Source organism: Artemia sp. Qi Xiang Cuo, chromosome 15 (assembly GCF_049724085.1).
Source record: "Artemia sp. Qi Xiang Cuo chromosome 15, ASM4972408v1, whole genome shotgun sequence".
In the NCBI taxonomy this organism is placed as follows: domain Eukaryota; kingdom Metazoa; phylum Arthropoda; class Branchiopoda; order Anostraca; family Artemiidae; genus Artemia; species Artemia sp. Qi Xiang Cuo.
In genome coordinates this window covers 10,382,496-10,398,116 of record NC_142808.1, presented here as the reverse complement: position 1 = coordinate 10,398,116, position 15,621 = coordinate 10,382,496, and the positions used below count along the sequence as shown (strand labels likewise).

At 35.7% G+C, this 15,621-nt stretch overlaps 1 protein-coding gene across 1 annotated transcript in view; it reads right to left on the bottom strand.

Moving 5' to 3' along the window:
* Positions 1-1,842: 1,842 nt before the first annotated feature.
* The window catches only part of LOC148943311 (migration and invasion enhancer 1), a 29,982-nt gene continuing 16,203 nt past the window's right edge, over positions 1,843-15,621 (bottom strand). The window contains exons 2-3 of the mRNA XM_089100922.1: positions 9,979-10,076; positions 1,843-2,147 (exon numbers count right to left, since the gene is read on the bottom strand). Of these exons, the coding sequence (XP_088957048.1) occupies positions 1,987-2,147; positions 9,979-10,076 (259 nt within the window). The 3' untranslated portion in view covers positions 1,843-1,986. The remainder of the gene's footprint in view (positions 2,148-9,978; positions 10,077-15,621) is intronic.

The following is a 15,621-nucleotide window of genomic DNA, read 5'->3' as shown; positions in this document are numbered from 1 at the left end:
TGATGTGTCACCTCAGCCCTTGTCATGCAAATGATATTTGTTACAGGTATTGTTCCATCCTCTTTCTACATAAGTGATTTGACTCCGATTCCCAAAAAAGGGAAATATGAGCTGCAACGTTCCCCTTTCCGTCCCATCACCGTATCTACAACGACATGCAAACTCCTCGAGCTTGTTTTTATTGATGAATTAAGACAGAAATGTTACGTTCCCCCATATCAGTTCGGTTTTCAGGCTAATCTTGGCTGTTCTCATGCTCTTACAGCAGTTTTTGCTGCCCTCGCCGAAGCTGAATCTTCGGGAGAAAGTATGATCCTCGCCGGACATGACGTTAGACGTGCCTTCGATTCCTTAATTTATTCGTCCATGCTTCTTCATATGGCAAGGCGAGGCGTAAATCCATCAGTTGTCAGTGTTCTCAGGGATTTATATAGCAATCTAAAAGTGCGTTTAAAACTTCCATCCCGTTTTTCTCTGCAGTTGGCTCTTCATCCTTCCCTATATAATTGCATTAATTCTCGTGTGAGGCCAAACTCTTTGATTCCCTCGAATATGCTTGTGAATCCTCAGTTCCCCATACTCGTTAAGAAAGGGGCTAGACTGGGAGCTATCACTTCCCCAACCCTGTTCAATAGTAGTGTCCTGGATGCGCAGGCAAATTTTCTTCCTTCATGCATTCTTGGAAGAATCGATATGTCTCTTATTTGGTATGCTGATGGCATCTTGAATCTCAGCCGTACGATCCAGCGCATTGAGGAGAATTTTAAAAATCCTCAAAGATGAATATTCAAAAATCGGGCTCTCTTTTAATCCTGAGGAATCCGAAGTAATCCTTTTCAATTGGCGAAATCCCTCTACTTCTCTTCTAAATCTGGACGGTTCTCTTTTTAAACCCTCAGACCACATTACATACCTGGGCCTCCCAATTGGCACATCTATAGGCAACAGATGTCATTTGCTGATTTTTCACATTCAGCGTAAAATTAGCATTTCTTATGCTGTAATTATAAAAAGCAAACTACGTTTCAACTGTTATATTCTAGCATCCATTTACAACGCCACAGCCCTTCCTCATCTGCTTTACATTGCTCCTTTCTGGAGATTCTTTACAGTTACAGATAAAAAGCACCTACGATCAATCTTCTTCAGATTTGCTAAATATCTTATACATTTGCCCCCTTGGACAAGAAACCGTAAAATTATTCATTTGTATAAGCTATCTGACCCTAATATTAGCCTTAATAAATCTCTATCCCGTTTTCAAAGTAAGTTTAATCATCCATGGTCAACAATTTGTTCACAATAGTTTTTTTATATATTAATGTAATGCATATAGTCACTGTTCGTATTAATGTAATGAAGAGTTTTCTTTTCTCATTTGTTTGAATTTTCAATGTGTGTTTGTGTCCTTCTTTTTTTTTCCTCTTTTTTTCTTTTTTGTTTTCTTTAGTGATTACTCCGTCTACTGTACCTTTTGTACCTTTTTTTTGACGGGCAATAAATGAATAATAATAATAATAATAATAATATATATATATATATATATATATATATATATATATATATATATATATATATATATATATATATATATATATATATATACCGGTTACTATCGGCTTCAATCGCTCTTTACTTACAGTTCGTTACCATGAACTGTTTGATAGAATGATTTTATACACTTTATCAGTGTTAGCTAGCAATATTTTTGGATAGTTTCAAAGGTTCTATAGGCTAAATAAAGCAGCCTATATATCACACAGTTTCGGAGCTACCAGTCTATCCAAATATGACAAATTCTAGAGACCTCTCTAATATCACTGCAAAATACAAAACGAAAAGTTAACCATTAAATTTATCTATCACCAAAGCCATTACTCTTACAATAATACAGATATAAATTGTTTCAGCAGTGTAGTTAACATCAGCCATCCTCAATAATTTTCAGAGAGCAGCTTCATTTTACAAAGCTTAGAACCAATTTATCTATAAAATAATACAAGTAGAATGTGTCTTCTCCACAGTTCTTGGCTTGTCTCCTTTAGCGACAGAGATGACAATTTCGACAACTTCATCAAAGTCAGGAAAACCATTTGTACTGAGCTTAGAATGTATTAGCTCGCCATTAACGGTCACTTCGAACGACCCTAAAAAATAAATGAATGTTAAAAAAGAGCAGAAAAAACTATAATTAAAGCTAAAAAAAAAAATAAATTAATCCATTGGCGTAAATTCAAAAATTCTAGAGGGGGTAAAATGAGGTTATTTACAGCCCTTGGAAAAAGAAGAAAAGCACCAATATTTTGGCCTAGATTCTCCCGTCAGGTGTGTTCAGTCCTAAACACAGTCAAGGTATATACACAGTCATGCATGTTTGTTTCAGAAATGGGACATATCACAGCACCACAAACGGACACAGTCACCAGAGTGAACTATTGACTAATTTCTAAATAGCGGCATTTACTACTTGGCATTTTATCAGATAAGATCAAAATGTAATGTTATTTAAAGAAAGTTATGTGATTGTTCTGTTGGAATTATTGAATAGTTGAGATTTTTATTCGTGTAAAGGAGAAAGAAGTTCCCCCTCACAAATTTTTATTATTTTTCTTCATTAAAGTTTAGCTGTAAGTTTATTAGATGAGTCTTGCGTAGAAAACACCGAAAAACAGGTCTTCTATATTCCCACAACATGGATGACCCGTCATCACTAAAAATTCGTCACTGCACATATGCGAAGTAGGGGTCAAGGAGAAATGCGCGACATACGATGGGCCCCAAAACTCTTCAATGGAGATAATTGGAACGCGTATTACTGTATAGATATCGCTGCTGTCGTACAACAAGGAGAATAAAATAGTGGATAAAAGTCACTTTTGGAATTTTTTTTGAATGCAAGGGGAGACCGACTAATCGACTTCTGCAGAGAGAATGATGAGCGTATCAAACACCTGTTTCAGCATAGACACTGTCGAAAGGTTATATGAGGATCACCTGATGGAGTTACTGAAAACATGATTGACTATATCGTAATATTTAGACGACGAAAATCATCAGCAATAGACACGGTTTCACTGCCTGGAGGAGACTTTGACTCGGACCACTCGCTACTAATGTCAAAACTTAGGTTGAGGTTGAAACAACTCCCTAAGACGGCAAAAATCCCTTGATTCCGAGCGGAACTACCCCGTGACCCTAAGAAAAAATACGCTTCTACAACTAGTCTATCAATAAAACTATGGAATACCCTGAGCATATACCCCCTCCCCCTCAATACTCAAGAAGAAGTTGGCATGTTGGCTGAGCTTGCTATTTATAAAAACTCGGGGTCACTGAAGACATTATACGGCTCTGCGACTAGATACGCATACGGTACACAGCTCTGCGAGAGCAAATCAGAACAATACAGCCGTGACAGCTACAAACACCTCAAAAGGTAAACTGAATGGGAAGCCAGAAAGGCACTCCGAAACCATGTTACCAAGTTACCATGTCCTAGAAGTGTTAAGATTGTGAAATACAGTTCAAGAAAGCCAACAGTCACGAGCTCTTCAAAATAGTCTGAGTATTATCCACCAGAAGAGATCCTTCAGCCATGTAATTTTGGACAAACAAGAGAGCGACATCAATAACACAATAACAAGATTCGCCCACTGGAAAGAACCCTTCGAGGATAAATTTAATCCACAAGCAATGGCAGACTCAACCGTCCTAAGCTCCTTCTCTGCCCCAGAACGTTATATCTTGTCAACTCTGTTAAGATCTGAAACCAGAGCGGCCACAGAATCCCTAAAATGAGGAAAAACCCCGGGACCAGATGGTATCACTGCAGAGCTTAGAGATGATGACTCAAATTATGTCAACCTATACCACACTGTCTGCTCATTCAGTGATTCAGTGATTCGTTTTCTTTGTCGGTTCAGTTTGTTGTAGTTTGTGTCTTTTTTATTCTTTTTTTTTCTTTTTTTAAGTGCTCCGTCTTGTTCTGTGTTGATTTGACGGGTTTTTCAATAAATAAATATATCAGCCACCTGGTTCAATGAATATATCCACCGACAGTAAATAAGACAATAATAGTCCCAATCCACAAAAGACGCTCGAAAAATTGTATGGAAATTACCGTACTATTAGCTTGACAAGCCACAAAACAAGATTCCCTTTCATAGAATCCAATTGATCACTGCTCATGCTACTGGGAATTATTAAGCTGGGTTTCGACCTGGACAATCAACTATTGATCAAATTATTACCTCGCGCCAACTAATGTAACGATACATCGAGTTTGATGCGGAGCTCTATCGACAATTTCTTGATTTTTGACACGACTACCAGCTAGCTACGATCACCCAAGACCTCCAAAAACAGACAGACAGCACCTCACAAACAACGAAACCATCTGGGTTGCAGATTGATACAAATAACCCTAATATAATGATTACGTCATGCCAGGACCCCTCAAACCCTCCTACAAATCAATGGTGATCCAGCGGAAATTGTGGACCGACTCGTTTACCTCGGTAGTCTTTTAACGGCTGATAATTGCCAGATTAATGACGTCAGATGTCACCTGGCCCTGTTTGGCACTGATTTTATAAGGCTCTTAAGCCTATGGAAATCCAACCACCTTTCGAACCGCCTAAAAATTCACCTCTTTAACAACCGAATCATACCCATTGCTCTGTAAACAAAGCTCTGTATCAAATGCAGTTAGACGACCGCAACTACGATGGATGGGGCTTGTCAAGAGAATAAATCTCGTTCACCCACCCAAGATTTCGCTTGATGGAACAGTTGACGAACGTTAATCACGGGAAAGGTCTCGTAAAAGGTGGACTGGCAACTTTTAATCAGTCATTATTTTTATGAGCTATTTTAAATTTCCAGGAAGCGGTTCTGATAAATCTCCTTCCCCCCTGTATGCAGCTATGACAAAATCCTTTTTATATAACATTGGCACTCAGTGTAACTTAAGATAAAATTTTCCCACACAACTTTTCTGGCAGTAAAAAAACAAAAATAAATAAAACTGCAAACAAAAACAGAGGAATACAATTATTAATTTGCAAATGCTGTTTCCCTGAAAGTGGTTTTGTTATGCAATGTCTGTTGATGGAGCTTTGATCTTGGCTATGAAAGAATGCAAATAGGACGTTCCATCGTGGCTCAATTGATTATCTATTTTGCAGGAAGCCGTAGGTTCTAGTCCTGCCGATGGAAATTTGTCTAAAAAATTCGGATCACTATTAAAATATATTGTTTAACCGTTATATACTGTTTACCATTAGCCTATATCCCCATCTGTCAAACACCTTTGGTCCTCGGTTTTATAGATTATGAGCAAGCGTTCGATTCTGTTGATAGAAGAGCTTTAGTAAAGGTTTTATTATTGTATGGTATACCAGACAAATACATTAAATTGATAAGTGCTATGTACGGGAATAAGACTATTGCGGTTAAGGTAGGAAATGAGGTTAGCAGCTGGTTTTGTATTGAATCAGGAGTTAAGCAGGGTTGTGTTCTATCCCCTTTTATATGGATTATTTTGATGGACTTTGTTTTTTGGAGCACAGGAAAGGCAATGGGAGATCACGGAATCAAATGGGGAGGAAAAAGCATCCTGGACTTAGATTATGCTGATGATTTAAGCATCCTAGATGAAAGTGAGCAAAATAAGTGAACTTTTAGAGGATTTGCGAGTTCAGAGTGCTAGAACAGGTTTGAAAATTAATGTTAAGAAGACTAAGTCGCTAAGGCTAGGAATAAGTGAAGATGAAAAGGTGACGTTGGGTAATAAAAAGATTGATCAGGCAGGCAGCTTTGCTTACCTTGGTAGCATTATTAGTAAAGATGGTGGGAGCAGTGAAGATGTTAAAAGTAGAATAGCTAATGCTCAGGATGTTTTTTTCACAGTTAAGAAAAATTTGGAAGAACAGGAAGATAAGTCTGCAAACCAGGATTACAATATTACAAACTGCAGTAATGACAGTGGGCAAATATGGCTATGAAGCATGGGCGCTCCGAAAACCTGATGAAAATTTACTAGATGTTTTCCAGAGCAATTGCTTAAGGATTGTTCTGGGTACCCGGCTGGCTGACCGTATTTCAAACAATAGGCTGCACGAAAAATGTGGTTCAATACCGCTCTCTAGGGCGATAATGAAAGATAGGTTGAGGTGGCTAGGGCACGATTGTGTGGATAAAGGATGACATATTGCCGAAGATTGTTCTTTTCGGCCAACCGTCTAGGAATAAACGGAAAACAGGTCGTCCTCGTATGGGGTGGGGGGACGACATAAAGAAAGATTTAAAGCAGATGGGAAGTTCGTGGGAGGGTGTAAAAAGGGAGGCTATGAATAGATTGGGATGGAGGAGGAGCGTGCATAGCTGTGTTGGCCTCAGGCGGCTCGGCACTGCAGTGAGTTGTTGTTAGTAGTAGTAGTAGTATATCCTCATCTGGGGTGCCCATTAGGAGGGGGTAATTCCCCCTCTCTCCATTAGATTTTGAAAAATGACATTTTTGCTAATTTTATTTTAAAATAAATTAAGGAAACATCCCCCAGTAAATTTTAAAAAATGCCATTCTATATCTTCATTTTAAAAAATGAAAAGAAATACTTACCCAGTAAATACGCAAATATTACAGGTACCTTGGTCACAAGTGATATAGTGCTTACATTAAACTTTAAATTCAATAAAGATAAAGGACCATTTTAGTACAATTTAACTTGAGCGGCGTTCACATTATGCACGAAATTTTTTATGCTAATTGGTTAAGTTATGTCAAGTATAACCTTTCACACTTAAATAAGTCCTTTTACCCTAAATTGACGAACAAATTCATGAAACTATCATATTCATCATCTAAAAATTCCTCATAAGCAAAAATAAGAATTAAAAATGAGGAACAGAGATGGAGATTTAAGCTAGAATCAAGCATGAAAGGCTTTCTAAGAAAGCTTTCTCAATTTATTTTCGAACTTAATAACTGCTAATCCAAAAATTCCTTTTTTTGCTTTTATATTAAACTTTCCATACGGTAACGTAAACTTGCGCAAAATACAATTCTAAATATAGCTCGAGGCTAATTAGCACTACCATGTTATAGACGAAGTGGAAGATAATTAATATGTTATAGACGTATAGACTTATATGTTATAGACGTATGTTATAGACGTAGTGGAACACAAATGTCTAAGTATACAACAACAAAACTAAACTCGTGCATCTAATGGGCTATGACTGAAAATGTCGACGAGATGAAATTTAAAATAAAAAGTAGAGGTAAAGAATACGCCGTTGGAGGCTACTTGTATGATATACCCCTCCCTAATATTCTTCTAATATGTTTCTCTGACGCTCAATCCTAATCAAATATACCTAAGTATGATAAAAATATAATACTTTAGAAACAAATTTGGGCTATATATTTACACATTAGGGAGTGGGGTAAAGTATAGCGGGTCTGCATGCCTAATGTGTTAAGTACAATTATTCTGCATATTATGTAGTAAGATTTGTTTTCTAACTTCACATTGTCCAAATACTTTACCCCCCCCCCTAATGAGCAAATATATAGCCCAAATTATATATTTTCCATCTATTCATTCATTTCGCTTTGTCTTGTCTCACGCTAAGCTGGAAGAAACTAACGAAAAAAAAAACGGTTATATAATACGTCAATGAATGAGCAACTTCAGCTGTAGAGGTTTATCATGCAAGTACCCATTGGAGTTTACAATCCGTACCGACAGTACTGATTTCCGTTTCATGGACCTTCAGCCAGGGACTGCGATGTTCAGTTGGGGGCCAGCTATCTTCTGCTTTTGTACACCTCTTCTGCTTTTGCACTTGTGAGGGTGTTTGCACACCCTCAAAATTTTGATTGGATGTATTTCGTGAAATGGTGGGCCTGGAAGGGGTGTTAGTTGCCTTCCAATCACTTTCGAATATTAAGAAGAACACAAGCCACTCCAATTTCCGATTGAATGAGCCATTTTCGAAGTTTCTACGACAACTTCTTCGATACGAAGTGCCCTGGGCTAAAGGAAAAAAACAATAAATAATACATTGGGCCAACATCGTTCTTATATGCCCCAAGGGCATAACTTAAAACCCATGCCCTGAGGGTTGTGGGAGATTTTCCTCCTCAAAAACATAATTTCTATCTGGAAATCAACTACGCCGAACAAAATGGCTATCTCAAAATTTTGATTGGATGTGTTTGGGGAATGGTGGGCGTGGAAGGGGTGTTAGTTGCCTTCCAATCACTTTCGACTATTAAAAGGGACACTAGCCATTCCAATTTCCAGTCGAATGAGCCTTTTTCGAAGTTTCTACGACAACTCCTTCGATACGGAGTGCCCTGGTCTAAAGGAAAAAAAAATAATAGATGATACATTGTGCCAACATCGTTCTTTACTTAGGCAGCGCGATTGCGCTGCCTATGATGAAAGTCAATTCAAATAGGAAGTACTACCCAACATAATACCCGATATACAACCATAATATACCCAACGCTGTGCACTTATTTGTTGCAAATTTTCATTTGCGCGTTTCAAGGTTGTATTTAGGATTTTCATTCGGGGTGAAGGGAGTACCAAACAGGTTTTTGTTCGAGGCCGGAGGTTTAAGGGATTTCTTTACCCACATTTTTAAGACAAATTTACAAGTCAGAACATTTTTTTTTTGTTTATTTCTAGAAGAAATAAACCTTTTACTTGTATTTTCATGACCCATTTACGAATCTAGAGGCAAATACTGAACCCGGAACAACTAAAAACCCTTATTCTGGCTCTCCTCTGAAAATATGGCAATGTGGTTTACTTATAAAATATAACGATACAACATGCCGAATATACGTAAAATATTCTGAATGGTTAAAGGAAAACCGATAATATTCATCAAAATATATTTTTGGCACTTATTATTTTATTTTTGCAATAAAGATTGGGATAAATTATAATTTTTGGTAATGTCCCAGTGATGTGCTATCTGCCATCCAGTGGCGTAATTACATGAAAATCCAGGGGGAGGGGAGCAAGGTTGGATCCAAGTGTCCCAAATTAAGTGTAAATGACAGTGAAAATTGAAAAATGAGCCATATATTACCATAAAGGCAAATATATACTAAAAGAAATCTGACTTGTTTCTCTGAATGCTTGAATTATGCAGGTAATGTTAGTTTTGACAAGATTTTTTTCTGCAAAAATTAAATTTCAGTTGGGTGGAGGGGGGCGAACTGAGGTCAGGAGGGGGACCCCGGTATAAAGTACTTTTTTAGTATAAAACTCTTAAAAAAAAAATAGAAATAAGAACTAAATTTTTTTTAAGTTAATCTTTTTTAGTTTATCTATATTTTTTGGTTAGGCTATATTATTTCAGTTTTCGTTTGTAGATTTTTTTCGCTTTTTTTTTCTACGCTGAGGACGCCTTGTTTAAAACGGGCGAAATATTCGTTTGATTGTTTGGTCTCTTCTTTTTAATTTACTGATCATAGAATCGTTTGTCATCTTGATTTTCATTTCTTTGTTTTCGGCACAAAATTCCGCACAAGATAGACCACTAATCCCTTTTTACCATTTTTTGTCAAAGGATAGTTTCAACTGGAGCCCATTTGAAACTAGGATAGTTTCATTCCAGTGTTGCGAAATTCCAATGCATGCTGTTTGAATTTTTCCGCAAAAATACTGGAAAAAATTGTCCACAATTAACAAAATATTGATGCGATTTTCTAAAAAGCCCAGTATGTGGGAATTAAAGGTAAAACTTTTTAAACTGCAGCAGAAGCGGAAAATAAACCAACTCGCCAAAAGAATTAATGTCAGCGTCCTGAGTTACAGCCGAAAAGTAAGTATTGGCAATAGCTTTCTTTTGCAGATTCAAATTACGAACACATGATACAGTAAAAATGGAAAACAAAAGCTATAAATGTAACTAATATATAACCAAATAAATAAAATTGCATATTTTAAAGCTTACATCGTCGTCCAACGTTGCCAGTTACTTCCGCATCAGGAGCTGCTTTACGAATTTTTGCTGCAAGCTCTTGATAGCGAGGGGCGTAGCCTCATGCACCACTATAAAAAAATGAAAATACTGTAAAACGGGGAAAACCCGTAAGAAATAAATTATATAAATAATTAGGTCTGAATATTTCGGCTTCACATACAAAAGCCTTTGTCTATGGAGAAGTTAGTAATAGAAGTTAATAAAAGTAGCTTAAAACAGAAAAATACGATTAAAACAGAAAAATATGAGAGAAAAAAGAAACAGCAACAACAAGAAAATAGACAACAGTACAAAAAACAAGACTCATTTTTAAACAAGTCCAAATATGTAAATTCATGCAGCAAAAGTACAAGGCAGGATGACTGCTATATTTGTTTAAAGTATATTTTGATATTACATTGGTTAAACGAGGGTAGCAAACGGGTAACTTATCAAAAGGGTAAAAAGTGAAGTGTAAAAAAGACTAAGATAAAAATAAAAAGATCCAGAAAAAAAGAATTAAAAACAAAACAAAAATTGATCCTGCATTTCAATTAATTTGAAACAAAATATGTGCCTTCACAGAAAGCTGGGTAAAGAAAGCTTCACCAAGTGAAGCAATAGAGAACAAAGAGATTCGTGACAAGTCATGTCTTAACGGTGAGAAGGCACCAACTATAAATATTCAATGACAAGCGGACCTGGCTTATAAGACAGGCTAGAGAAAACTATCCTGGATATTGACTATGCCAATTTCCAATATTTTAGTAATTTTCAAATTGACTATGCTTCTGCGTTTCTAAAAAGCTTATCCCATTAAACTCACCTTAGTAATTGGGTTTCAGCAGTGATTCTGCAATATTTTCAAAAAGACTACATAATACACAAAAAAGATAAAGAAAAAAAGTAGGTTGTTTTAAAGCCACGGGTATAATAATTTGAATTTGGTGCTAAATACCGACAGGCAGAGCCTTATTCAGTTCAAATAACCTATCAACAGAACAGAGAATCAGTCTGTTCAATTCACGTTTCGTCAAAAACAAATTCAATATTACAGCATTCGATTAACATAAGAAATACTGTATATTCTGTTCTGTTCTGTTATTATCTGTTCTGTTATATTCTGTTCTATATTCTGTTCTGTGTCCTCATTTTCTCCACGTCGGCAACTTTGTCAACAGATGAAAACCATATTTAGTTCACAGGATCAGTTTATCTCTCTTTTCAAATGGTGAAATTTGAGTTTTAAGGCCTTTGGGTGTTATCATTTCAAGCCTTCAGGCTAGATATTGATAAACAGTACAAATTCCAACCATTATTTTGCCAAATTTTTAATAAAACATTCCAGTACACACAAAAATAGAGTCTAGAGAAGAGATAAAATTACAAACTAAAAATGGATTTTTATCATCGATTTTGCCCAGAAACAAGTATTGTCTAATGTGTACCTTGTGAAAATTCTAAATCACAAATTAACTAGCGAAAAGCCTATTGGACAGAGAGGACGAAAAACCCATTATATACTATTTTTGAAGATTAGCAAAAACATGTTTTGCCCCCTTTTACCACAAATTTAAAATCACCTTGCCCCCTCTCCCAACAAAACTGCCCACGAAAGTTTCGAATTGATACCTCCTCTCTGAGACAAAATAGGGTGAACTTACCAAAACTATAACTTCAAAATATTCATTTATGAAGAGAAAAGCTGCCCCTCCCTTTTAATATTTTTTTTTTTTATCCATCTCGACACGTGAAATATTCTAACATCGATCGTTTACTCAATTGATGCTATTATTACTCAAAAAGGAGTCATTTTCAATATTTACTTTTTACTGATGAAAAAATTGCCAAAAATCAAGCTGAAACCAGCACCTCAATATTGAAAGCCTGATAATGCTAATTCAGCAGGCTGGACCTGAGATTAACTAGATTTTCTACCTCAGAACTTGGTTGTCAGACGGTGAATCCTTAGTAATACTTTCTATTACTTTTTTCTGCTGCTAAGCATATAGATTCGTGCATGAAACACAGTAAAGGTGCATGAAGGTGCATGAAGCACAATAAAAATATTAATCAAGCACAATCAAGGTGCATGAAGCACAATAAAAAATATTAATCAAGCACAATCAAGGTGCATGAAGCACAATAAAAAAATATTAATAAAGCACAATCAAGGTTCATGAAGCAAAATAAAAAATATTAATCAAGCACACTCAAGGTGCATGATGCAAAATAAAAAATATTAATCAATCACAATCAAGATGCATGAAGCACAATAAAAAAATATTAATCAAGCAAAATAAAGATGCCCGAAGCACAATAAAAAAATATTAATGAAGCACAATCAAGGTGCATGAAGCACAATAAAAAAATATTAATCAAGCACAATCAAGGTGCACGAAGCACAATAAAAAAATATTAATCAAGCACAATCAAGATGCACGAAGCACAATAAAAAAATATTAATCAAGCACAATCAAGGTGCATGAAGCACAATAAAAAAATATTAATCAAGCACAATCAAGGTGCATGAAGCACAATAAAAAAATATTAATGAAAAATACAGAAGCATTTTCTGAATAAAAGTGTAAGCATTTTTTCTTTGGAGAAGTATAACCTGGAAATGTATATATGCTTCTTTAAGCATAAAGTGGTTTTTACCAACAATTATTCACTGTCCTACATTGCGGGGGCAACAGGCCTAAGCTGCTATATGAGCAAAGTGGGGAACATAACCTAGTCAAACTCAAAACGAGCAAAAATTAAAAGGAGTATGGCTGACAACATCCATGTCTTCTCAAGACCAGAACATAATTTGCACTCTACTAAAAAAAAACAATAAAAAACAAAACAAAAAAAACACGTTATTGTCAGTTTGATATACATATTCTGATATTTATTCCTTAAGGATAGTCAATGCCCATTGACTATCCAGATTTGGACCCCGTATTGCCCCCCCCTACCCTAATACAAATGATGGTGCTATGCCTCTAGATTTCCTTGAAAAAATTCACTACTTTGCTACCCCACTTTTTGCACAACAGGAAATACGGTAACACAGCAACTGAAAATTCCTCATAATAATCTGGTAAAGTGCCTCAAATCGTGCCTGCTACTAGCTTTTGCAAAGAAGCCTGGTGTGATGTGTCATCACAAACAAAGCAGGCTCTTCTATTTCTTCTCGGCGACTCGATCATTCTCATTCAGCTTCTACTCTTTTGTAATAATAAAGATCAATTGGTGGGTCAAGAAAAACATTTATCAGTTACCAGTGGTGCAATATACCATGAGACAATTACACAATTCTAATTTCAAATCTAGTTTTAATTTTCAATTCTGATTTTTAGGGAGGGGATGAATCTCTTACCATCACGGCCCATCATTCAAACTGAGTTTGACACCCCCTCCCTTAAACTTTTATATGACAGGCAAAAAAGTACCAAAAATGCATACAAACAAGTTTTTGATCCTTTTTGTAAAAAAGAATTGTTCCCCCCCCCCCCCCAACCCACACAAAAATCCTAGATACACCCACCCATGTGTATGGTATCCACCCCAGACACGTACCCATGGTTTTATTTTGAGGAGGGAAGAGGGAAGGTTTGATTTTATGTAGCAGTTAAATGACACTAAAATGCTAGTGCATTTGAAAATGTTCACTTAATATGGATGATTATGTTCATGGTATGCTTGGCCTTCCCTGGTTATTGATTGACGAAACAGTTTTTGATCTTGATTGTGACTTCACTCTGGAAGTATGCAGAGGCAAATGAGACTTGTCCCAATATATCCTAATACTTGCACATAACTGATGGTTTTATCAAAATTCGGATGTAGTTGTTTCAAAAAGAAAATGGCAAAATTCAATTTTCAGAGTACTACTACTACTACTAACAACTCACCGCAGTTACAAGCTGCCTGGGGCCAACACAGCTACGCATGCTCATCCTCTATGTCAATCTATTCAAAGCCTCCCTCTTTACAATCTCCCAGGATGTTCCCATTTGCCTTAAATCTTTCTTTATGATATCCTCCCACCTCAATGTAAGACAACCTGCTTTCCATTTAGCCCTAAACGGTTGGCTGAAAACACAGTTTATAGAATTATCCAGTAAGTTTATCGCCGATCATTTCTGGTCTTCATTCTCGGTGCGAACAAAAAGCTCCTCCCACTTATTTCTGCATTAGCGGGTTAGTGTGTTTTCGTCAATCAATGAGAAATGGTTACAAAGTGCATTATTCGTAATTGCGAAAGCAGAAAAAAACTTGGTGAGCCAGCAAAGTGGTTTGTAAGTGTCCCATCTCACAGGTATGACTTAATTTATACACAAATTATGACTTAATCTATTATTTACATACAGTGGACTCAACTGATCGACCTATGTAGGATTTTATAAAAAAGGGTGCGGGGGGTTGATGAAATTTGTGAAAATAAGGAATTTTTTCTTCTTCTAATAACTGGTGGAGCAGGTGTGATGGTTTCACGGGCGGATCCAGGATTTTTTTAGGGGGGGGCGCAAAATAGGTTGATCCGACAAACTTACGTTAGGAGCAAGTTTACTTAATGCAAACTTGCGTTAATTAGGTAAATTACGCTACTTTAGACTACTATAGGGGGACACCCCTCGCCCCCTCTCTGGATCCGCCACTGGATGGTTTATCATTTTTTTTTTCACGTCGTGATGTTTATTTTCTACGATATTTATTTTCTAGATAAGACTACTTTCGTTTTCAATCAATGTTTTCGTATGAAATGGGCAGACCTTTCCTGAACTTTAAACAATAAACACCTCTGTTTGAAAATCTTTGCACTTTGTAAATTTAGATAGCGATAAGGGTTCCTGATTGAGACCAATTCTAGGACTTGGGTTCTAATTATTGGTTGCTGTGGTAAAAGTTACCACAATAGCCCTATCCAAGAAAATACCAAACGTCTGTTAAGAAGTGTTTTTCGTTAAATTCTTAGGGAACTTTCAGAAAATTTTATTTCTACTGATCTTAAGTTTAATATGGCCTTTACTTTTCTTTAAAAAAAAAACTTTTTTTTTCGTAAAGTTTTCGTAGTATATATATATATACTATATATATAGTATATATATATATATATATATATATATATATATATATATATATATATATATATATATATATATATATATATATATATATATATATATATATATATATATATATATGTATATATTTATATCGCCACGTAAAAACAGCTCCTCTCATTTGATCTGCGACCAGCGGTCCAATTACCCTGGAACACGTGTTTTGGCAGAAACTTTCTCAAAATGCCTTTGAAACCAACTCGAGACTTCGAAACCTACTTGTAACTCCTAAAAACATCTGAACTACTTTTATTTATATATATATATATATATATATATATATATATATATATATATATATATATATATATATATATATATATATATATATATATATATATATATATATGCCATCAGCGGTCCAATTACCGTGGAACACGTATTTTGGCAGAAACTTTCTCAAAACGCCTTTGAAACCAACTTGAGACTTCGAAACCTATTTTTAATTCCTAAAAACATCTAATAATAACATTGCACAACTAATCACCGATTTTCATGTATGTATTGGAATAAATTAATT